The 24908-nt window shown below is 44.0% G+C and overlaps 1 protein-coding gene and 1 pseudogene across 1 annotated transcript; both read left to right on the top strand.

Annotated features, from left to right (window-relative positions):
* The first annotated feature begins 945 nt into the window (after window positions 1–945).
* On the top strand, window positions 946–4231 carry LOC133887255 (cyanidin 3-O-rutinoside 5-O-glucosyltransferase-like; annotated as a pseudogene).
* Window positions 4232–22241: 18010 nt separating this feature from the next.
* LOC133887479 (cyanidin 3-O-rutinoside 5-O-glucosyltransferase-like) lies at window positions 22242–23963 on the top strand. The gene has a single exon (XM_062327447.1). It carries the CDS (start codon window positions 22313–22315, stop codon window positions 23756–23758), a length of 1446 nt encoding a protein of 481 aa, XP_062183431.1. The 5' UTR covers window positions 22242–22312; the 3' UTR covers window positions 23759–23963.
* Window positions 23964–24908: the final 945 nt, after the last annotated feature.

Below are 24908 nucleotides of genomic sequence, written 5' to 3'. Positions count from 1 at the left end.
TGTTGGTTACCACCATCGTAAGTTATCCCTTTCTCATTGGCATCATGGCTTAATCACATTCTCAAGTGATATTGGGTGTAGGTAACTCGTCGGGTACTCGTTACCTGCACAAGTACGGATATATGGAGAAACTTCGATTGGGAGTTTGGTAGCTCTTATATTTATTTTATTATTTTTTTAGAGAATTTTTTTGTGGTGGAAGGGAAGAAAGACTGCGCCACCCCCTCTTCTTTTCACAGAAATGGGCGGTTGTCGTTCGCTGTATCTTACCCGTTCATCCGAAAATTCACGGTTTCAGATTCCACTGCAGCCCATCACCAAGTCTCCGAAGAATCCAGATAGGGATGGCATTGGGTACCATTACTTGCTACCCATGGGCATTGAGCATTTTTCTTACCCGCATATCTGTTAACGAGAAATAATATCATAGAGTGAAGAAAGTTCATGTCTATTCTTATATTACTTGAACTTGTTTACATATGAATCCATCACCTCTTACAGTCTGTTATAAATCCAGCCCACATAAATAAAACCCTAGTTACTCTAGTCAAATAACCCTTACCACACAAATAAAACGGCCTTACCGCCGTTTAGCCACTCGTCCAGTAGCCCCGGTTGCCCACGCCCAGTTGCCATTGCCAGTTCACCACTCGCCTACTCCTGCCTCCCGTAGTTGGACTCTCGGTCGCTGTTCTGGCCGTCAGCCATCTCCTAGGCCCCAGTCGTCACCGCCGCCAGATCCTGACGGCCGCCATCGCCTTATCCTCTCAGATCTAGCTGTGAATTGCATGAGGAGAGAAGGGGTGTCCAACCGCTCGGTGATGTCTACGGCGGCGACCGCTGGGGTTCTGGACGGGTGGCGATGGAGCAAGGGCACACAGTCTTCATCACCAGTGACGGACAACCATCTTCCTCTTCTTCTTTATCATCGTGATCGACATCCTCATGTCCGCTCTTTGGTTCACCACCACCGTAAGTTATCCCCTTCTCATTGGCATCACGGCTTAATCACATTCTCAGGTGATATTGGGTGTAGGTAACTCGTTAGGTACTCGTTACCCACATAGGTACGGATATAGGTAAATATTATACCCGTGTACATGTATAGATATTATAGCGGGTGTGTTTGTTTGAAACGGATACATGTATATAATAATATTACCAGGTAGATCTAGACCCATTGCCATCCCTAAATCCAGATAACCCTGGTAGCTGGCACGCACACATCAAAGCAATTGTCTTCTTTGATGAAACACGTCAGCACTGATGTCACAAGTTGACAAAGTCTAAACTTAGCAAGCAGCCTACCCCAGATACTTACCGAACACCACTTCCTCTTGTCTCTCCTTGATCCATGGCTGACGCGGACCATCACCACCAGGAACACGACGACGGTGGCCGTTGCGACAGCCATGATCGGAGCCATTCCTCGTGGTCGCGTACGGCCTCCAAGGCCACCTCAACCTAGATCGCGCCCTCGCCTGCTGCCTCACGCGCGTCCACAGCGGCCCCGCTCGTGCCACACTCTCTGTGACAATCTCCGTGCACGGGCGTATGTTCCCCTCGCTCGTCGCCTCCCCCGACGAAGAGGAGGCCTCCGACGGCCGCATCTCCTACGTCCCCTACTCCGATGGGTTCAGCTTCTGGACAAGGCCGAGCAGCTCCTGTCCCCCATCGTTCGCTACCTTGCATCCGTCGGGCAGCCCGTCACGTGCATCGTGTCGGCGCTCTCGTTGCCCGCGGCGAATGTCGTGGTTGAGCACGGGATCCCACTCGCCGTCTACTGGATCCAGGCAGCCACCGCGCTCGCCGCCTACTACCACTACTTCCACGGCTACGAGTAGCTCCACTACTACAGAAATAGGCTTATATGCCGGTCCATCACTGTCGATTTCTTACGAGCCGGCACGGTTCGTATCATGGACTGGTACTAAAAGGCCATTCAAAAAGAATCGGCAATGAAAATCCACTATCACTGCCGGCTCTAACTACGAGCATAACTGCCGGTTGGTGGTTAGAGCTGACAGTGATAGTGGATGATAACTTATTTTAAAAAATTCATAATTTTTCATACGAAGTCGGATGGGGACAAACTTTATATTAAAATTGTAGCACTCGATGAGATATACAACTTTGTAGTTGAAAACTTTTTCATTTGATGTCATTTAGATATCCAAATAATCGTTTGAAGTTTCAAACAGAAGCTGTCAAAAGGATTGCATATGCTAATATTATCACTATTACTTATGTGGTGGGATGGTGTGACTTGTGACTTGCGACAGCGCGGCCAAGGGGGTTCCTCGGGTGCAAAAAATATATTTATTTTAAATTTTTTCAGCCCCAAAAAATGGATTCGGCGCCCGACTATCACTGCCGGCTGAAGCCTTCAGCCGGCAGTTATAACCCCTTCATTGCCAGTTCCAAACCGGCAGTGATAGTCGGAGACTATCACTGTCTGTTGCCCACTGCTGGCTCCAAAACCAGCAGTGAAACCCCTTTATGGGCCTCACACATCGCCGGCGACCAAACGTTCGAGGTGAGCCTCCCCGGGCTACGCCCGCTCCGGATCCGTGACCTCCTGTCCTTCCTTGTGGGCGCCATAGGTAGCGAGCATTCTAAGGCCAGCGTCGAGTGGCTGCGAGCACTCTTCAAGCACATCGGCCATGAGAAACCGACGAAGGTGTTGGCGCGGAATTGGGTAACAACTCGCCAACACGGGTCCATCAAGGATACTTATCGCTTTTCGCAGTGACGCGCGACTTGTTTACAAGCAAACAAGCAAAGGTTTCGACCGGCAACCTTGGGGATTGTCGCCCGGATGATTTACGAGCAAATCGACAAAGAACTACCACCCGAACCATAGGGATTCGAAGTAGCAGCGAAGAACTAACCCTAAATTGCAGGAAAGTAAAGGAAAAACGAAAAATAGATGCGATTAAATGATAGATATGCAATCGGCCTCCACCCCTCGACTATTTATAAGGGGGGTATGGTCTTGACCCTAGGGAATCGAAGTAGGACTCTATTCCAACCCCAAACACGCCCTGTTCGGCCAAAATCGCAAAAGAGATCCGAACAAATCCACGAATCCACTTCGATTTAGTTTTGGACTGAACACGGGATGGTCCGGTGAGAACAAACTCTAGAACACCGGACCATCCGGTGAGTTCACTCGGCTAAAACTCTAAGACTCGTTATTACACACACCGGATATTTCAACGTCACATTTATACTCACCGGAGTATGTCACCGAACCAATATTTACATAGAGCAAATTTTTTGCAAAGTTTTCAGTTTGAACGCACCGAACGATCCGGCGATCATCAAAGACCTCACCGGATAATTTTCACCAGAGAACATTTTTTCAGCTAAGAATCTTCTTCTTCTCACCGGATAGTCCGGTGATACCCCAGAATCTCCACCGGATCATTTTTTCCAGAGAGCAAGTTTTTGGCGCAAATTGACCTTCTACACACCGGATAGTCTGGTATTTTCACTAGATCATTCGCTGGACTATTTTATACAGAGAGCATGATTCGTTGTACCAAATTCTCATCCCATTCTCCGGATAGTCCGGCGTTCAATGAGCCCCTCACCGGACTATTTTTTCCAGAAAGTATGTCTTCTGGCTGAAATCGAACTACAAGCACCGGATAGTCCGACGATGACACGGCATTGATCACCGGACTATCCGGTGTATAAAAAAAATCTGGCCATGCCATTTTTTGCTATCAACAGAAGGTTATCATGAACATGCTCGATCTGCTGGAAGCCACCGCGCTGCAAGCAATGCAGCAGCACCTGGACGTGTTCACGGCGGGACCGATGGTCGCTCGCCTGCGACAAACTGATGCAACTGAAGAAGATCGAGTATGCCACCTGTACAAGCACGACGACGAGGGCTACGTGCATGGAGTGGCTCAACACGCAGCCAGACAGGTCAGTGGTCTACATCTCACATGGGAGCATGCTGACTTACGACATGCAGCAGGTGGAAGAGATGTCGCGAGGTCTGCGCGAGTGTGTGCGGCCATACCTGTGGGTGGTTCGGAAGGACGGGCGCGACGAAGAGGTGGAGCCTGGAGTGTTGCTTGCTGGTGGACAATGGCAGCTCGGAGTAGTCTTGCAACTTGGGCTGGCCCGGCCCAAATATTGTGTCGTGCTTAGGTCTAGGGTCTTGGCACGGTGGGTGGCACAATCCGGCCCAAATATTGGGCTGTGGCTGGGCTAGCACAGCACAAAAATGACACGTAGGCATGGAAAAGGCCTTCAACACGGGAACAGCTCGACGGCACGTACAGAGCCTATCAACATAAACAGCTCGTCGCTCATATTTGAATGCGTACCAACATCGCTCTCATGCTGTCATCCATGCATGAGCATGCATATACGCATGCAACTAAGTGAAAGCAAAAGGATTGGGTACATGTAGAGGCTAGGTGCATGCAATGCAACTATGCCACTTCCTTTCACTTGCAGCATCCCAATATGATGAGCCTATATACTAGCAGTGCTAACATGATTAAAGACGGATGGGCCTGTATGCTAGCAAGGACTAGGAGCCCACAGAAACTCGATAGCAGCACCAACTAGAGGACCCAGAGATCACGAATACTATGGCCAATCTCGAGCTCGAAGACAAGGAATAATTATCTTTGTAATAGTATATTATACTCTTTTTCTTACCGGAAGAAACCTCACACTGGGGTGTAAGGTTTTTAACGAGGCAATGTACTAGCATGTATTTGCAATTAATAAAGTTCATGTTCCCCAATTACATCTTTTTCCCCAAATTATTCCTTTTTGAAAGTGCATCTAGCCCTTATATGTGATTTTGGTAATTAATAACAATACCTATGGACTAACAATAGTGTTGAGTTTGTTAGTAGGTTGTTCTATAGATAATGCATTGAGAGACATGCATAAGTTCTAGGTGAATGGGAGATTGAAAATGCATCAAGATGAATGAGCTCTTAAGTGATGTTCGGGTAAGTGATGATAATACTTATGGACTAACAATTATGTTAAGAATTGTTATTATGTTATTCCATAGGAGATGCATAAGTGATGAATCATGGATTTCCTGAGAAATGCCATGAGAACAAAAGAAATGCATCGTTATCATCGATATCTTAGTGATGCTCATAAGGAGAAGGAAAATCTCAATAAAATTGGCAATAAACTTGAAGACTAAGTTACTTATGGAGATCAAGTAACTAAAGGTATGACATTATCAATAGAGTTTTATGGACTAACCCGTGTGCTATGTGCTTAAGAATGAGTGGGGTTATGTTCTATATGAAGATTGAGAATATGCATAAAGGCTAGTAAGTTATGTGTGGATATCAAGTAACTTAAGGTACAAAAGTTGTCAATTAGGTTTTATGGACTAACCCATGTGTTTTGTGCTTGAGAGTGGGTTGGGGCTAGGATCCATAAGAAGGCATAAGTTGAATTGAAATCATATATGACAAGAGTGAAGAAAAAGAGTGAACTTCATATTTGATAAAATGAATTCCTTGGAGATGTCGAATACAAAATGGTTTTCTATGGTAAGACGGTGAAGGGCAAGCAAGACTCGGCTGCGATGGACCATCCAGTGGTGAAGGGCAAGTAAATGGCTTGGCGCTAAAGGACCAAGGCGGTGGTGAAGAGCGAGTGAAGGCTTTACGCTAATGGACCATGTGAGACCACGAGAATTTATGAGTGATTCACATCAATCATATGAAGAATCAAGAAGAGATGGAGTGAAAAATATATGAAAGTTGGCAACCCTCACGGTTTGAATGAAAGAAGCGATACTTGAAAGTTATTCAAATGCTCAAAGTGGTTCAAACGAGTTTTACATTTGAATTTGAGTATAGGTATGTCGCACTATTAAGAGGGATGCAATGTAGAGCTAATTGTCGTGTCTCAGTGCTCAAGAGTTTCTAACCAAACCCAAGTGAGAGTTCTTTTTAGAAATTCCGGTGCGAAAAGTGTGGAAGCGTACGAATTTGGTCCAATATGGTTGAGGTCATGAATTCAGTTGGGATGTGTAGCCCTCTGAATAAGCTTGCCATAGAGTCCATCAAAATTGGACTTCGGGATCAAAAGTTATCGCCGTTTTCAGGGGGTCGGCCGTGCTAAACTCGGATACTCCGGGTTGTTTGCAGTCTTCGGGTGAGGTTGCGAGCTGAGTGGTTTGGTACGGCCTTTTTGGTTTACCCAGATACTCTGGATTGACCCGGATACTCTGGGTTCTGGATACTTTGGGAGAGATTCCGAGATGGGGTCTCGGTTTGGGCTTTTTTAGTTTAACTCGAGACTCCTTGTTGACCTGGAGATTCTGGGTCAGTAAAAAAAATGTTGTAACAGCTAGTTTTTAGGGGTTGGGTATTTATACCCCCTCACCTCCATCCTTTGGAGCTGCTGCAAGGGCACGAAAGAGAACACATTTATAGTCAAAAGAACTCCTTCCCACTCTATTTTAGTGAGAGATTTGAGAAGAAAAGTGAGTTGGGTTGAGATATTGAAAGATTGGGTGCAAGTGAGCTAAAATCCATTCTTGAGCACTCGAGTTCATCGGCGAGAAGTTTGCAAAGCGTTTGTTACTCTTGGAGCTTTGAGCTCCTAGGCGGCTTGGCGTCACCGGCGAGCACCCAAGGTTGTGGTGTGCCGTGAGAAGTTTATGAAGGCTTCGATTTCGCCTCTGCAAGGGAAGAAATCAAGAGTGGAAGCCAAGCTCAAGTGTGACCGAGCTTGGAGAGAAAAATGGTTGAGGGAGACCCGACTCAAGTGTGACCGATCCACTCAACAGAGACGTAGGAACCTCTAGAGAAGGTGTCCGAACTTCGGGAAATAAATCACGTGTCTCCTCTCTTATTTTCATGTTCTTGTGTTCCTGCTTAATATTTGTGCATTTTGCTTGATCTACTTGCTCCTGTAAAATTGATTATAGGTTCTTCGTGGATCTACTTGGAATCATCACTTGGAACACATGACTTCATTTGGTTTGAGCTAGAACTCTTTAGCCGTACTTTAATTTCAATTTTGAGCACATTCTATACAGAACCCGGAGGTTCCGGATTTAACCCGGAGATTCCGGATATTGTACAATCTGCTCTCAACCTAGATACTCCGGGTTGACCCTGATACTCTGGTGAACAGTGTTTTTAAGGTTTTTCAATTAATATTTTCTTGCATATCTTTTGTAAGAATTGAATAATTTTTGTCACCCGAGGATTGTAATTTTCACACTTATTTAGGGTGATTGTGCACTAGTTGAGCCTAGCATATTTAGGATTTTAACTTGTGAAAAATCTGTTAGTTTATTTTCCGTTGCAAGTTTAGGCCAACGGTAAAAAGGGATGAATTTTTGCAAAAATATCTATTCACCCCCCCTCTATGCGACATCATTGTCCTTTCACTTTTCCCCTACTCTTAGCATTGTCTTTATTTATTCATTTTCATTTGCATCCACTTTCCTGTGCTTATCCAATTATATTATCCGGTCTTGTCCATCTGCTGACTGTTGCTATGCGGTAGTACTACTGTGCTACATTATCCACTACTGCTACGAGCGTGCAAGTTGAAATTGAGAGGGAAAAGGCTACAAAGAACTAGCAGTGCACTTCGCATGGGTCAAGAAAGCTAACATCGACTTGCCGAAAGCAACCAGCATACGTGTTGTGCGAACCATGTGGTGACCAGACGAGAGTGTCGTGGCTGGGCTGACACGGCATGGTGGTGGCACGGTGTGCCATGGGCCATGCTTGGGCCTGGCTATAAGCTTACCGTGTTGGCATGGCATGGCTCGGCGGGCTGAGCGGACCGAGCCTGCTCGGCACGAGGCACGAAGGGGCCATGCTGTGCCAGCCCGGCACGGCCCAAGTCCCAGGACTAGCTCAAAGGAGCAAGGGATGGTCTTGGAGTGGTAAGACCAGCTATAGGTGCTCTCTCACTCGTTGGTGGGGTGCTTCATGACGCACTTCGGGTGGAATTCTATGCTAGAAGCTACGGCACTAGGCATTTACCATTTAGAGTTGATATAATTGTTTATCTAGCATCTATATGGCATGTCAAGCTAATATAAAGCTCAATCTCGTAAATATCCATTAATTGATCCACATTTGATTTTAATTGAAACTTGAGATTCTTGGTACTTCTTTAGTGATCTATTTAATCTCAAGATTTTAATTTGACTCATTTTCTCATTCGGATCAAATCAACTATGACTTTTTTTATGTGTTTACTTGAAATAGTTGACTCAGTGAAGAATGCATTTGAAGTATGGTGCTTAATTTCTAAATCTTCTTCACATGCTTCTTTGAAAGAATGTTGATCTATGCCTTGTTGCAATTACCAACTTGAAATATCTCCATATACCATTGTTTTCTTACAATTGGTAGAATACAAATGGTAATCCTTGTTGATCATCTTTGTTTCAATTTTTTCTTCTAGTGACTTCTTTCTTTGTGAAAGACTTCCTTTTACTCTAAAAGGCAAAGAAATGGGTCTTTGTAAACTTGTTATCTCAATGCTTGAATCATTACCCATATACTTGCTTGAGATACGTTTTTGAGCATATTTGTAACTTATTCATTTCTCTATATGCTCAATATCTTCACTTCATTCATTTATTGAACTTTGTGAATGATCATTTGTTGATCTTTTGTCTTAGATATAATTTGGACAATATTTTGATTTTGTGCCTTTCTTTGGTATCTTCATGTCCTATATGCTATATTTGTCCAAATTGTATCTTTATTGGATCTTGAAAATGGTAAGAACACTTGCTAAATTTAATTATTAATATCTATAGCATGTTTGTTTTCTTTGATCCAACATATATAGTAAGCCTCTCTCAAGATCTCTAAATGGTTAAAAGGTGCATATAATTTTTATTTGACTTTAATTGATATATAGTTTCAATGCTTTCAATCTATCAATTGTTACGAATTTTAATTGGTATCAATTTCTTGTTAGTATGCACCATTTATCGAGGAGTTTACTCTATGTGGTCCGTTTTTGCTAACTTTTTTGGACCCAATGAGTTTAAGGACTATATTGTACTTAAATGAGTTTTAGGTACAATAGAGAAGCATTGGAAGCTTGGGTTAATTATAATAAAGGTTCTTCCAAGTAGAAGATCATTTCAATTGGATTTTCATGAAAGAGGTCTCTATCTTAATTGGTATTTATAAAGAAGATTGTCTTCTTCAATTTCAATTGGAATCAAAAGGAAGGGTCATATCAAAGTAATGCCAAGTAAGGATGAACAAGTCACCGAGATTAGGGAACTTGTTCTAAATTAATACAACATATACAAGATTCAACTTTGCATCATAGCATGAATATAACTTGCTTAAATTTGTCTTTCATACAAGTGCCTAAAAACCTCGGTATTGCGAGCAATTTGAAGTAGTATATTTTTGTGAGAACTCTGTAATCATGTTTATGATTCATCTAATCCCAAATATGCAAAAGAATTCATATCAATTGCTTGAGTTGCTCTTATATGCAATATTGATGAAAATAGCAAAATCTTTGCTTGAGATTTATTGTTTTCAAAGTGGACTATTAGAGGACAACTTTGAATGACTTTATTGAACATGTAAGCTTATGAGATGTTGATATTTTGTGATAAATGAGATATTCGTTAGAATATCAACTATTTTGCTATATTCAACTTGAAGCCTAATCCAAAACACAAGTGCATTCTCTTGAAGGTATCAAATTGATATGTTTTGGATATTAATTTTGGACTCATACTTGACTTGCCTTTAATTGAATTTGTTTCAATTGGAATCTTTTTGAATTGGTATGCCTTGGATTTTCAATTGGTATCTCCTGTAGATATTCAATTGATATCTTTTTGGAATTTTAAATTGGTATCTTTTGCAATTCTATTTAATATATTTTTAAATTGGTATCTCTTTGAAATCTCATTTGACATATCTTTAAACCCCTTTGACCTATTGTATAGCATGATATCCTCACATAGTTCATAATTGGATAAGTGTATTCGGTTTCGCTCAAATTATGAGAAATGCACATATCATGGGGAGCTCATATCACACATAGTCATGCACTAGCTTCCGATGATTCCTTTGTGGGATACGGCTAATGTGCTTTGAAAGAAAATTTCTCTTTTTTAGCAAGTCATCCATAATTCCTTCCAATTTGATGTCAATTGGGGAAGAATTCGTTTCGATGATTCCATTTTAGCATTGATGTCAATTGGAGGAGAATTTGGACTAGATGCTATATTTTGTAAGAGGGCTTTGCTTATGGGGGAGAATTTGTAATAGATGTCAATTGGGGGAGTTTCAAAAGCAAAACCATGCAACTCATTTTTTTTTGGAAGTTGTTTTGCTTTGCATTACATATTCACTTTTGATATATACATTGTCATGCTTGCTTCATATGTATAAAGGAAACTCCATCTAAAATTTGAGATAGACCATATATGCAATGATATTCAAGATTCATTCACACATGCATAGATTGTGAGCAAGTTTACTATATACATATATTGGTTTTTACTAATATCAAAAACTTTGTAGTGTTTGATGCTAGTAAAGCTAGTTTTGGTAACCTCAAATATCTTTGTGATATTTGATATTTCCAAAACTTGTTCTTAATATACATTTTATTTTCAGATTAGATGTATAGTAAAAACTTTAAATTTTAAAATATAACCATCTAGTGAGATTGTCATCAATTACCAAAATATGGGAGATTGAAAGTGTATCTAGCCCTTAAGTGTGGTTTTGATAATTAATGACAATACCTATGGACTAATAATATTGTTGAGAATTGTTAGTAGGTTGTTCCATAGGTGATACATTGAGAAGAGATATGCATCAAGATGAATGAACTCTAAGTGATGCTCGGGTAAGTAATGATGATACCTATAGACTAATAATATTGTTAAGAATTGTTAGTAAGTTGTTCCATAGGTGATGCATGGACAAGAGATATGTATCAAGATGAATGAGCTCTAAGTGATGCTCGGGTAAGTGATGAAAATATCTATGGACTAAAAATTATGTTGAGAGTTGTTATTAGGATTATTCAATAGGAGATGCATAAGAAATGAAGCATGGATTCGTTGAAGAATGCCATGAGATCGAAAGAAATGCATCGTTGTCATTGAGCTCTTAGTGATGCTCATGAAATAAATGAGAAGTTAAAGAAAATTAACAATAAGAAAAAAGACTAAGTTACTTGTGGAGATCAAGTAACTAAAGGTATGATATTGTCAATTAGGTTTTATGGACTAACTCATGTGCTTTGTTCTTGAGGGTGAGTTGGGGTTAGGTTCCATAAGAAGGCATGAGTTGAATTGAGATATTCAATATGCCAAGTCAGAAAAGCAAGATCAAGACAAGCTCAGCGGAAAACTATGTGCTTGATTATTGTGGTTCATTCCTAAGTGGTGAACCGAATGAAAATGATGAAAAGAGAGAAATCTTCCATGCTTGGTGCATGGGAAGCAATAAAGTAAACTTCATCAAGTTTTCAGAAGATCAAGTGAAGATCAAAATGGATACGAGGATGATCATCGTCATTAAGAGAAGAGGAGTTGATGATGAGCCTTGAAGAGCTATGAGAAGTATCGTGGCTTGCATGATGTGTTCGTCAAGTGCAACGAGATTGCTTAAGGCAAAGATATAACTAGAATAGGTTTTTCTAGTTTTGTCGATCTCAAGGAGTTTGGTGGGAGACCAGGTTATAGGATCGATAGCCGTACTATCAAGAGAGACTGCCACAAGCGTTGCTCGATTGTTGTGTCGAGTCCTCAAACCATGTGCTTAGTGTGGGATCGGATTGTGTTGAGAGTTCGCTTTAGAAGTCTGGTGCCGAAAGGGTGGAAGTGTCTGAATCGGTCTTCAAAGTGTTCCTATCTTTGATCAAAAGTGTTTGAGATCATGAATTCAGTAGGGATGTGTAGCCCTCTGAATAATCTTTCTGTAGAATCCAAAATCGTCAAAATTGGACTTCGGAACCAAAACTTATCGTTGTTTTCAGAGTGTCAACTGTGCTGAAATCGAAAGTTCTGATGTGTAAGGTCGGAAGTTCTGATGTCAGTCAAAAATTCTGATGTTTTAGGAATCTGGGCTCTCGGGTTTGGATAAAGTTTAATCGGAAGTTTTGATGTGTGAGTCGGAAGTTCCGATGTTGTTTGGACTGGTCCAAACATTTCTTTGGGGTTCTCGGGTCCGGATGGATTTTTGGATCGGAAGTTTCGATCTAAGCATCGAAAGTTCCGATGTGGTTTTTCTTAGATTTAGGTTGGTCCGTGTAGATCAAATCTGTTGTTTCGAACTGATCAGAAGTTCCGATATGGATATTGTCGGTGTATCAAGTAAAGGGGTACCCCGGCTAACATGCCCCATGAAGGGTGCAAACAGCCAGGGGATCATCTCCTAAAAACGCTAATCGGTCGATGAGCTACCCCGACCAGTGCAAGGCCTCCAGCGACCAATCTCACTACGCCTTCACACAAACCCATGACCAGCCCCCCTGGTCGCAAGACTGGATTGGACACTCGCCCGACGCTTCTCTTCACAAGGCACCGACCCCGACGGATAAGGTCGTGGGCGGTGCAAGGGGGCGTTGCCCCATCCCGTAGTAATAAAGGCTACGGAGTGAGACTCTACAGATGGGATGTTGTCAGCCATCCGGCAGGGCAAGTGGACGGGGACGGCGCAAGAGGCAACTGGACGAGGACGGTGCAGAGGCAAATGGACGGGGACGGCGCGGAGAGGCAAACGGACGGGGACAGTGCAGAAGGGCACCGTTCCATCTCGTCGCATTAAATGCAGCAAGATAAGGCTCTACGGGCTAAGCAAAGACGGCGCGCAGCAGCACGATATACAATGCCGTCAGAGCAAGTTGCATGTTTGGTACTCCGTAATGATGATTTGAGTTAGATATTAGAATGAGCAGAGGCCATCTGTATAGAGCCCGCATGTAAGTTCTCCCTCTCCCTACTATATAAAGGGATGAGGACCCTGTCTGTAACTAAGATAGATTAATTCTAGCAAACTGCTAAAACACCGTTGTAACCAAGTGAGATCTACTATAACACAAAACATAGGACGTAGGGTTGTTATCCTCCGGGAGACCCGAACCTGTATAACCCCTGGTGTCCCCGAATCCTTCATTGACACACAGACACACTCAATCCCTGAAACACCGTTCACGCACCCACTGTCCGACATACCCCGGAATCACTATCAGGGATTTACCCTCGACAGATATCGGAACATCCAATGTGTGCTGGGAATAGGTTGTAACGGCTAGTTTTCGACCGTTGGTTTCTTGAGATCGAAAGTTCCGATCTAGAGGATCATATGTTCCGATCTGTGCAATCTGAGTCCAACGGCTAGTTTTTCATAGTGGGGTATTTATACCCCTTAGTCTTATTTCGTGGGGCTGGTTGCTTAGAGGGCTTTGTGCTGCTCTTGTGAGATTTTTTGAACTTGGTGTTCCACCTTGAGTGCTTCCCTTCCCTCTTTAACAAGATTTGGTGAAAATCAAGGTGGCGTAGTGAGTAGAGAGGTGTGAGAGGGTGTGGTGCTTTGATAACCCACAGATTACCGCATAGGTTGCATGTGTTTGAGCACTCAGTGTTGATCGTGTGTGAGTTTGGGAGTTTGTTACTCTTGGAGACCACTGTCTCCTAGATAGCTCAGTGATGGATGGCCGGCGATCTCCTCAAGTGAAGATTGTGAGGAGGCCTGGAAGTGGTTGCGGAACTCACCATCTCTAGAGTGGAGGAAGAGTTGACCATAGTAGAGGCGAGGAGTGCATGTGTGCATTCTTGTGAGAAAAAGGGTTGAAAAAGACCCGGCTCAAGTGTGACCGAGTTTGCTCAATGAAGACGTAGGATATCGGTGGTGTCAGAGGGTGAACTCCTCAAGCGGGTATTCGGAGGGACCCCCTTTGAGATTCGGCTAGGGGGATGATTCTGAATCCGCTTCGTAGATGAAATTAATGGGAGTAAATGAGATGCAGGTGGAGGTGGAATGATCGGATGCAGGAAGTAGTAAATGCTTAGGGGATTTTTAGATAGGTTCGGGCCGCACTGAGCATAACACCCTACTCCTGTGTGTATGCTATAAATGTTCTGAGAATGTTTCTCTGAGTATCTGCTGGGTTACAAGAGTATTTGTCTGGTCTAGAGCTTCGGTGATCGTCAAGGCTTCTAGACTTGTCCTCTGCTGAACTTGACTTCCACTTCTACTCCACTTAACCCCCATTCTCCGGGGAGCCCGCCCCGCTTATATACCCGCCGGGGCGGTAGCGTGCCCAGAAAGGATGGCACGAGTTCCGAGGCGTCATAAATGGAAAGCAACCATCATGGGCTGCTACGCGAGGTAACAGGGAGGGTTGAAAATGCGTCCCCGTCCGGTCTTGTTCGTCATCATGCCGTTTTTCAACGGGCGCCGCAGGGAGGGCCCACCGGGCAGCCACTGAGCAACCCAGCGCGCCCGCCTGGTCAGAGCAGGCCTGACACAGCAGGGCGGCAGGCGGGGCACCTCGAGCTCTGCGACGTTATCTCGATGGGACCCGTGTATTAAATGTCCCCACGCCTCCCTGCCAGGCCGTGGCAGGGGATGACAGCAAGTGTGGGGGGAGCAGTTGGAAGTGACAGGCCACGCGCCCTCTTAAATGCAGTATCGGGCCTCTCACTAGTTGACACCTCACCGCTGGGCCCTTATGGGGGCCACCGGCGCAGGACTTCTCGGGCCCTCGGGGAACTGTGAGTGCTCGGGGGCTACTGTTCGCAGCCCCGAGCACTCTCTCCCGGATATGCCCTCTCTTGGTCCTCAGGGAACCGAGTGCTCAGGGGCCACTCGCGGCCCCGAGCACTCTCTCCCGGAACTAACTGTTCGGGTCCTCGGGGAATCGAGTGCTCGGGGGCCACTGTTCACAGCCCCAAGCACTCTCTCTCGAAACTTGGCTTTTCTTTATCATCGGGAAACTTGGGTGCTCGAGGGCCACTGCTCGCAGCCTCGAGCACCCTCTTCCCGGCACTTGGTCTTCTCTGGTTATCGGGGAACTCGGGTACTGGAGGACCACTGTTCATGGCCCCGAGCATCCTCTCCCGGAACTTGGTCTTCTCGAACCTCGGAAAGATAATCCCCGAGGGAGGGCGCCACGTGGCACTCTGCTGTTCTGGCTTCGGGACTCGGGGACCCCTGTTTCCTGTGTCACTGACAGGTGGATATCTGAACTTCGGTAACAAATCATTACTCTCCGTATTTCCTTACTCTTGTGTATTACTTTGATATCTATGCTTGTACACTTGTTTGTATGTGCAGAGAGTTAATTTCGTGATTCTGATATCTATTGTTTTGAGCTAATCGGAACTTTCGATTTTAGAAATCGGAACATCCAATGAATAGTAAAATCGACCTTTTGATGAACAGTACCGGAACTTTTGATGAACAGTGATTTCATAATTTCATATTAGAGTTATCTTGCTTGATTTGAATAATCTTTGTCTCACCCTAGGATTGTAAGCTTCATATTGGTTTAGGGTATTTGTACACTAGTTGAGCCTAGTATATTTAGATTTTTCACTTGTAAAAAATCCATTAGTTTATTTTCGCTGTAAGTTTAGATCAAATAGTAAAAGGCGTGAAGTTTTGTTAAAACGTCTATTCACCCCCATTTAGGCAACATCATTGTCCTTTCAGGATGTTCGCTCCATACTGTGAAGTCCATTAAAGGCCTTTCCAACAGTTTCTTCTGCAGACTTAGGATAGGTATGCACTGATAACTTTCTGAATCGCTGCATACTTCAGGACAACATGAGCAATGGTAATCTCGGCACTACCACCTCTAAAGTCTTCAATCTCAAAGGTTAGAAGAGTTGTTAAACATGCCATGTAAGTACTCAAACTAATTAAAGAGTCATCTATGCGCTGCTTAAATAAAAAGGAAACCAGATAAGGAGAAAGAATCCACCATTAAGAATAATCTGAATTCATTGTAAAAAGACCACAACATGACATTAAACACCCACCCATACCAGCAGTTTTTCCAAGCCAGAAGCACATTGCAGATATTCACACATCAATGCCCTCTGTGAACAATTAGCCATTTGAATACTCAACCAAACTTTCTTCAAACTTTTCATCTAGAATTGATTCTGTGTAGACAAGCACAATTTAATAAAAAAGAACATACACAACATACTAGATATTGAAATGGTACCCTTACCTCAATTTTATGACATGGCAACTACAAATATCAAAATTTCTGCAGTAGAAAGGTGTCTTTGACCGTGACCAACACAAACTTCTCTCTAGGTCAAAGACTCATAACAATACAATCATGTGCAGTCTTAGTCCAAACTCAACAGTCAAATTTCTCACTCTGCATCTCCAGATCTGCAAATGCTCAAGGCTTTCGGAGGACTATAACTTTACATCTTTCGGGTGGTAGAGTCTACCAACAGATGAAGCCGGCTTTCAATCTACTTAGTATGTACTAAAAAGTTAGAAACTAATGTCCTAATCGGGAGACTACTACTTACAAAAAGCAGACTCTTTATTACAATATCATAACTGTTGGTACAACAAAACTCACACTTTTCTTAGTTGCTATGTATCTCTTCTAAAGGCCTTCTCATGATCATACCTAAGAATCACACTCGTGGTACCTCACTCTTCTTCATGGTACTATCTTACTTCATGGTGTGGTATATTATATGGGAGGGGTTGCACCCCTATTTATAGGATTACAACACTGATGGATGCATGAAAAATGCCATCATCCTAACCATCCTACTAGAAATACTATATTCTAGAGTTATATACAAAATTATTCAAGTTTTAGATATTTTCTTACTTCACCACAAAGAAATTTCTCTACCATCTTCCTTGGTAAATATCCTTGTAGTCATAAAAACTCTCAAGAATTCTAGAATGTTCCAATTTTATCATGACAAAATACTTGCCATTTTCTAGGACCCTCCATGCAAACATCTTCGTCTCTTGTAATACCCATAAATCTTCCAGAGTATTCCAATTTGACCATGGCAAAATACTCCTTGCAAATATCTTCACCATGCTCTTTCCAAAAAAAATTAGAATACTCCATCTAGTATGATTTGCATTTTCTCAACATTTTCCTAGAAATTTAGCTATTATTTAGTGGTTTTGCTTCTTCATTTCGATTCAACTCAACTCAAAATTTAGGATTAAACCTGAATTGTTACAGGCAACCTTATATAGCTTTACACAAGTTTCAACACCCACTGAAATGAAATACTCCATCTGTCCACGAATGTAGAGTGTATCTTGTTTTGAAAAAAGCCAAACTCTATAAGTTTTCATTGGCAATTAGTCAAATTCTATTTATTTTAGTATACAAAAGTTGTTTCAATAGATATGTATTTCAAAGTACTTTTAATATGATATTGATTTTGTAGCAATTGACAACATATTGTAAGAAAAATTAATGGTCAAAGTTTACTTTTGATGACAACAATATACGCCCTACATTTATAGACGGAGGGAGTATTCCATGGCAGAGTACTCAAGTTTCACCATTTCAAGCGGATTTCCAATCGGCATTGTATGATACAATAAATATTAGATGCAGTGGTCAGTAGTTACAATATTCCATTAAAAAATTCACACTAGCCATGAGGCAACTGACAAACAAATAACCCGGTATTACAACCTTTACAAACCCTTCACATTGTACTCGATTGGTACAATGTCTTTGGTTGATTTTTTTTCACAGCGGAGGCTCACACGCACACAATTGCAAAGGAGTTGAGTGAGCGCCTCCGGGGGTGGGCGTCGGGGCTCGAACCTGGATCGCCCACCTGGGAGCTATCTCAAGGAACCACTCGGTTCGGTAGCCCCCTTATGTCTTTGGTTCATTAATGCATGTTTCTTCTAGTTGTTCAAACTTCAAACACCATCATCATGTTTGCACTTCATGCCAAACTAACGATTAATATTCAATTTAGAACAAAGAGACTTTCTTTGTTCTTCTATAAGATTCAAGCCCCCCCCCCCTTAATCACCCATGGAGACAAGATCTTCAACCTAACATAATCAACACTGGCAACTAAGGAAGGATGTTTCACCCTGCAAAAGAATATTCTAATTAAATTTATCAAGCATAAGTTTAGTGAAAATACAGTATGATGCTCATTCGCTAAAAAAGTTACACAAATACATTTATATTCTCAAACAAAGAAATGGTTATAACAGTTACAGCATCAACAGTTGTAAATGTAGCTCCCCACGCTGCTATGGAGGAGGGGCATGGGCTAGAGGAGGAGCAAGAGGAGGCATTCGGGCATAATTTCTTCAACGGTATCCCAGCCTCAGGCAAGACCGTCACGGGTTTGCCAGAGATGAGGAGTTTTTATATATATTTTTCTATTAAATATTTAAATAAATAGACTCATGTTGGTAAGATTTGCAAAAATAGACGCCTACCGCTATCTGAAAAGGCTGCAGCCCTTTCATAGGACGGTAAGGATGTCACGATGGCATCGTCACCCCTTACCACCCTCCCTCTCAGATGGTGGGTGGGGCCCACCCCAGCGCCCACCGCCCTAACCGCTCTCTCAGAGGACGGTTAGGGACCTCCCCCGTGCTCGACACCCTTACCACCCTCTCAGAGGGCGGTTATCCCCCTTACCCCCTCTCAGAGGGCCGTTAGGGGCCACCCCCACTCGCCCTCCACCCCTATATAAAGGCCAAAATTCAGGGAAAAACTTTATTTTAATCTGGAAAAAAAGAAAGAAAGAGGAGAGGAGAGGAGAGGAGGGAGAGAAGAGAAGAGGAGAGGAGAGTAAAGGGAGGCAGCGCGGCGAAGTCTTACTGTTTTTATCTGCGGATTTTGGATCTCGCTTTATGGTAATTTTTTTATACTTATATTTTTATTAGTAATTAAAGTACCACTAGATCTAGAGTTTAGCGGTATAACATTAGTTATATTAGATACGACCTAGGGTTTAGAAATGTAGGATATGCTGTATTTTGTAGTATATTGTAATATTAATTACGACATGGTAGGATAGCCATCAAATGCATAGTAGTATTTAGAGTATGGTAATTTTAAATATCTAGATTTTACAGAATAATGATGTAAGTAATAATTATACCTAATATGAAACTTTATTAAATAGACAGAGGATTAATTAGTTTAATTTGGTTAGTTTGCTTAGGGGCAATATTAAATAACCCTATTGTTAGGTGATCATCGGTGTTGGTAATTTTGTTAGAGTTTCGATAATCAGAAATATAGTTTTTCGGTATTAACATTGGATATATTTTTGGATGTTTCCACGGATGTCAGATAAATTATATTTTCAGATATATTATGGTGAAGGTCAAATTAGTTATGGTCCTAGCAGTGTAGATCTCTCTGGATTTCTGTATGTCGTTAAGGGACTTAGTAGAGCCAATGAGAGGACCATAGTGGGCGTGTGCAAGTGGCTGATGCACCATTTTTAACTGGATCCCCAGCAACATGAGCTTAAGCTGAGAGTTGTGCTAAGCTTTGCTAATCAAGGGTACTTTGGGAGCTCGTCCCGATCAATGCGACATCTACTTGGAGGCAGTATGTAGATATATCATGTGACCGTGGTCTCCCTCTTGTGCTGTTAGCTGATGCGTACTAGAAGGATCCAACAGAGTTTATCTCTGTGGAAGCAGTAGCAGGAACAAGTCAGGCAGTGGTGGATGAAGCAGACCCGGCAAATGTCAGGGACGAGCAAGATGTTGGGGATATACGTGAGATGCAACCGAGGGGTGTAGCCAATGAGGAGGAGCACATCCCTAGCATAATTGAAGAGATGGAGATAGAGGATCAAAAGCTGGAGGAAGCCATTACCGATGAGGATTCATCCGACGAGGAGGAAAATGCTCCTGTTCCTGCAGAGTGAAGGAATCAGGAATTTTCGAAGCTAGTGGTCAGTGAGGCTAGTCGAACACCGTGGGAATATCATGAGAACGAGGTGTCCCAGGGTGCGATGTACCCTAGTAAGGAGGCTGTTATTGATGCAGTTAAATTCTGGTCATTGTCTCTTCGGAGACAGTTCAAGGTTGTGAAGTCGAGTAAAAGGGAGTATGACGTCAAGTATTTGGTGCCTGATTGTCCTTGGCGAGTGCACGTATTTAGAGGGAAGTGGGTTGACTACTAGGAGTGCTTAATAGCCAGGGAGCATAATTGTTACATTGAGGAAATAGAGTTCTCCCACCGGAACCTGTCATCTGTTTTTGTTGCCAATGTTATGTATGGGGAGATTGTGGATAACCTGAAGTATGAGCCACGATCAATAATCTGTGCTATTGAGGAAAGGTTTCAGTACACAATAAACTAAGCCGAGGTATGGAAGGCGAAACAAAAGGCTATTGAGATGAGATTTTGGACATACGAAGATTTATATGACAATCTACTGCGTCAATTAACCACAATATGTGCAAGGAACCCTGGAAGTTACTATGACATCAAGCATTACCCTTCGACTAATGTGAAGTATAGCGGGAAGCGAGTATTGCAGCGTGCTTTCTTTGCATTTGCGGCAACCATCAAAGCATTTAGGCATTGTCGACCCATCATTTGCTTGGATGGGACATTCCTCACAGGGAAGTATAAAGGACAGATATTGTCTGCAATTGGGGTAGACAGGAACAACCAAGTCTTGCCACTAGGGTATGCCTTTGTGGAGAGTGAGAACGGGTACAACTGGTATTGGTTCTTTGAGCGGGTGAAGCATGCTATTGTTCTGGACCGGCCTGATATTTGTTTAATTCATGGTAAACATGCAGGGCTGTTGTAGGCTTTGTTGGATATGCAATATGGCAGTGTTCGATGGTGTGTTACAGTAAAGTGGTCTGACTTGAAGAGCAGGTGGTGCATGAGGTATATGGGTGCAAACTTTTACAGATAATTCAAAAACAAGGACTTGATGAATCTTTTCAAAAATTGTACAGTCACAACCAGCAGAGAAAGTTTAATGCCCTATGGGCAAGACTAGACGAACTAATCATAAAGCAGACATCTGAGTTAGAAGCCATAGGAGATGAACCGATTGCTCTTGGACCACTCCCAACAAATACTCCTCATATAGTAAGGAGGTCAGGGTCAGCTATTAGGAACTTTTCGCAGTGGATACAAAATGAACTAAGAGAGAAATGAGCTTTGATGTACGACATTGGATGGGCAAGGTATGGGATAATGACAATTAATCTTGTTGAGATCTACAACTGGGTCATGCGGGGTATGAGGTCCCTCCCACTTGTTGAAATTGTAGAAGGTATTATGCATGGGACTTGCAGATATTTTATTGATCGCTACGCAGCTGTTTCGAAAGCAATGGAAGATAATCGTATGTTGTATGGATCAATGCTATGTGAGTACATGGAGAAGGCTACAAAGAAGGCACATATGCAACGCGCCAATCAGGAGGGAACTGCGGAGCACAGGTTCAATGTCTTGTGCCGTGATAAGGGTCGTAGGGGTAGCAGACGTGAGCGCTATGTGCAAGAGTGCGTGCTTAGGATTGGAACATGCATCTGTACATGCTAGAAGCCACAATTGCTACATAGGCTGTGTACACACGTCATAGCTGCATGTGGGGAGCACAATATGCTACCCAGGTAATATGTTTCTAAGTACTTTATGAATGATCAGATACTGAATATATGAAACCATAAGCTGTATGGCTACGATATTATTGATACGTTTACAAGTAATTTAAGTCTATCACAAATCTATGTATCAGACTTTGAGAGGATGAAGAATACATCAGGATGTCGACAAATTCGACGGATTCGAAACGATATGGATGAATTCGAGATGGGTTCCAGAGTGAAGCGATGTAACAACTAGTTCAATAATTAAGGGTCGGCAACAGACCCTACTTGCTGGTACTGGTACTGATTAGAAAATGTGGGTAGGTAGAGGTCAGTGCTAACGTCACAAAGTAGTGGCTCTCCAAAAGAAATCCAGCGAATCTTAGATGCACTACTACCTGACAAGTAGATTACCCACTTCACCCGTTGAGTTGCGTGTAGGAAAATATAACTCCATTTGCATACACGTGATATATATTGATTATCTATTCTTTCCTCTGATATTTATTTATCTATTAATTTTTTTATATACTATATAATTTTTACTTAACTTTTAATATAAATAAATACAGTAGAATTATCATGTTTATTGCGTGTATATAAAACTTGGTAGACATCGAGCATCCACGCTCACATAATTTTCACCTTCTTGTGATATCATCCACACACACACTCTCAGCCACACCAAACACTCTCGTCTCTCTATGGCCGACGAGGAACGCCGCCAACAACACAACAGCGGCCACCATGAGGCCCATAAGGGCCACCGCAGCCACCATTTCCTGGTGGTGGCACACGGAATCCAAAGCCACGTGAACCCCGGACGCGCCCTTGTTCACCGTCTCACGCGGCTCAGCGTCGATGGCTCCATCCTCGCCACGCTCTCCGTGCCGATTCATACCCACCGCCGCATGTTCCCCTCACTGGATGGCGCCGAGGAGACCACCGACGGCGTCATCACATACGTCCCCCACTCTGATGGCCTCGACGACGGCTCCACGCCCAAGGACGCCGAGGGCACGGCGCGCAGGCGACGCGCGAGCGCCGAGAGCCTCTCCGCCGTTGTCACCCGCTTCGCGGCCCGTGGCCAGCCGGTGACGTGCATCATCTGCACGATGGTGCTTGGCCCGGTGCTCGACGTCGCACAGGAGCACGATATCCCTCTAGCCTTTTACTGGACCCAGCCGGCTATCGTTCTTGCCGCCTACTACCACTACTTCCATGGCCACGGCGAGCTCATCGCTTCCCATGCCGCCGACCTGGCGTACGAGGTGAGCTTGCCTGGGCTAAGCCGTCCTGTCCGGATACGGGACTTCCCGTCCGTGTTGGTCGACACGACAGGAAGCGAGCTGGCCAAGGCCATCAACGAAATGGTTCGAGAACTGTTCGAGCACAAGAACCAATGGCGGCCTAAGGTGCTCGTGAACACGTTCGACGAGTTGGAGGCGACCGTGCTCGCGGAGGTGAAGCGGCACTTGGACGTGTTTGCCGTTGGTCCCATGGTTGGGTCCTCGACGGAAGCGCGAATCCATCTGTTCAAGCACGACGACGCCGACAAAAAGAGGTACATGGAGTGGCTTGGAGCTCAGCCGGAGATGTCAGTGGTGTACGCCTCGTTTGGGAGCGTATCAAAGTACAGCAAGCAACAGATCGATGAGAGAGTTGCAGGGCTGCGGCAGTGTGGGCGGCCATACCTGTTGGTCGTGCGCAAGGATGGACTCGAGGAGGATGCAGGCCACTGCTTGGAGACTGTCCAAGACCAAGGGATGGTGGTGGAGTGGTGCAACCAATTGGAGGTCCTATCGCACCCAGCCGTGGGGTGCTTCGTCACGCATTGTGGGTGGAACTCAACAATGGAGGCCGTGGTGTCGGGCGTTCCAATTGTTGGTGTCCCAAACATGTTCGACCAGCCAACGAATGCATACTTGGTGGAGGAGGAGTGGGCGATTGGCACGAGAGGGGAGCGTAACAGCGACGGCGTTTTAACTGGCACGGAGTTGGCAAGGTGCATCGAGTTGGTCATGGGTGAAGGTGCCAAAGCAATGGCGGTAAGGGCAAGAGTAAAGGCTTTGAAAGGGATAGCGCAGGAGGTAGCAGATGAAGGCGGGCGTGCTGAGAGAAACCTTCGAGATTTCGTCACAGCAATCTAAGATCGTGATACAGTTGGTGGCGCGAACAATACCGTTCAGCGTGGCAAAATATAATACCCGATAATAATGATAATAATGTGATCTTCTAAACCGTTGCTCGGTTGGATGATTGGAATCGTGGATGCATAGATCTCGTTAAGACGAATCCGTTTTGCTATCTAATGTCGAGTTTTGATACTTAGTGAATTCGTGATGAATCCAATAAATTTAGACCGTTGGTTAATATAAAAACATTAAAGGATAAGGCTTGGTTGTATCGGCTCCTACTCGATCCCAGCTACACTCGCCTCGCCCTCATCTCCTCAGGGCCGATGCCGCCGCCTCCGGCAGCCGCCGCTAGAGTCGTCCCGGCCTCCCTCGTCGCCGCGTGCCTAGTCCCCCGTCGCCGCACGCCCGGCCGTCGATCGCCGGCCGGGGCACCGCCGGTCGGTGGTATGGGGGGAGCTGGGTGTAGGGCATGGTGGGGAGGAGGGAGCAGGGGGGCTGGCTGGCCGGTCCACCCGAGAAGAAGAGAAGGAAGGAAAAGAAAGGAAGATGGAAGAGAGGGAAGGAAAAGAAAGGAAGAAGGAAGAGAAAGAAAAAAAAGAAGAAGAAGAAGAAGGGAGGAGGAGGCAGTCTACAGGTTTGTCGGTTTTTTCTCTCCGGTTTGTGGTTCCACTTCAAATGTGACTCCTGTGTAGTCCTTAGATGCTTGTAGGAGCTGGAGTTTAGTCGTCCGCGTTGTCGGATAAATGTATTGTTGGTCCGGTTAGTGAGTAGTGCGTCAATTAAATTTAAGGACTAACCGGTGTTGGATGCGAGTGTATGTCTATAATGAAAGTTGTATTTCATGTTATAGGTGTTGTTTTTGGGTAAGCGGTTTAGGTGCTTTGGCTTTTTGGTGTCAGTGTCCGGCGAGGTTTAGCCGTATGTTGTGGCTTATTCTTCGGTCTTTGACTGAGTTTGGGGGGGGGGGGTCTTGCTCGGTGTCTAGCGAGCTAGTTGGTAGATGTCTTTTTGAAGCCTTCGGTTGTCGAGAACGCTGGGATTTGGGCGTTTAAACATGCGCCTTCTTTTACTTCGTCATTGCGACATCTTTGTGCTAATTGTGTGTTTGTTCAGGTGGTGCCGCCTCACATCGCGGCTAGTGCCCGTCTTCATCGTCGGTGAA

The sequence above is a fragment of the Phragmites australis genome, chromosome 12 (assembly GCF_958298935.1).
Source record: "Phragmites australis chromosome 12, lpPhrAust1.1, whole genome shotgun sequence".
Taxonomy (NCBI): domain Eukaryota; kingdom Viridiplantae; phylum Streptophyta; class Magnoliopsida; order Poales; family Poaceae; genus Phragmites; species Phragmites australis.
Note: the sequence above shows the minus strand (reverse complement) of the source record. Positions and strands in the feature narration are given on the sequence as shown.

Coding starts and splice junctions, on each gene's coding strand:
- LOC133887479 (XM_062327447.1), top strand. CDS start 22,313: ATGGCCGACGAGGAACGCCGCCAACAACACAACAGCGGCCACCATGAG.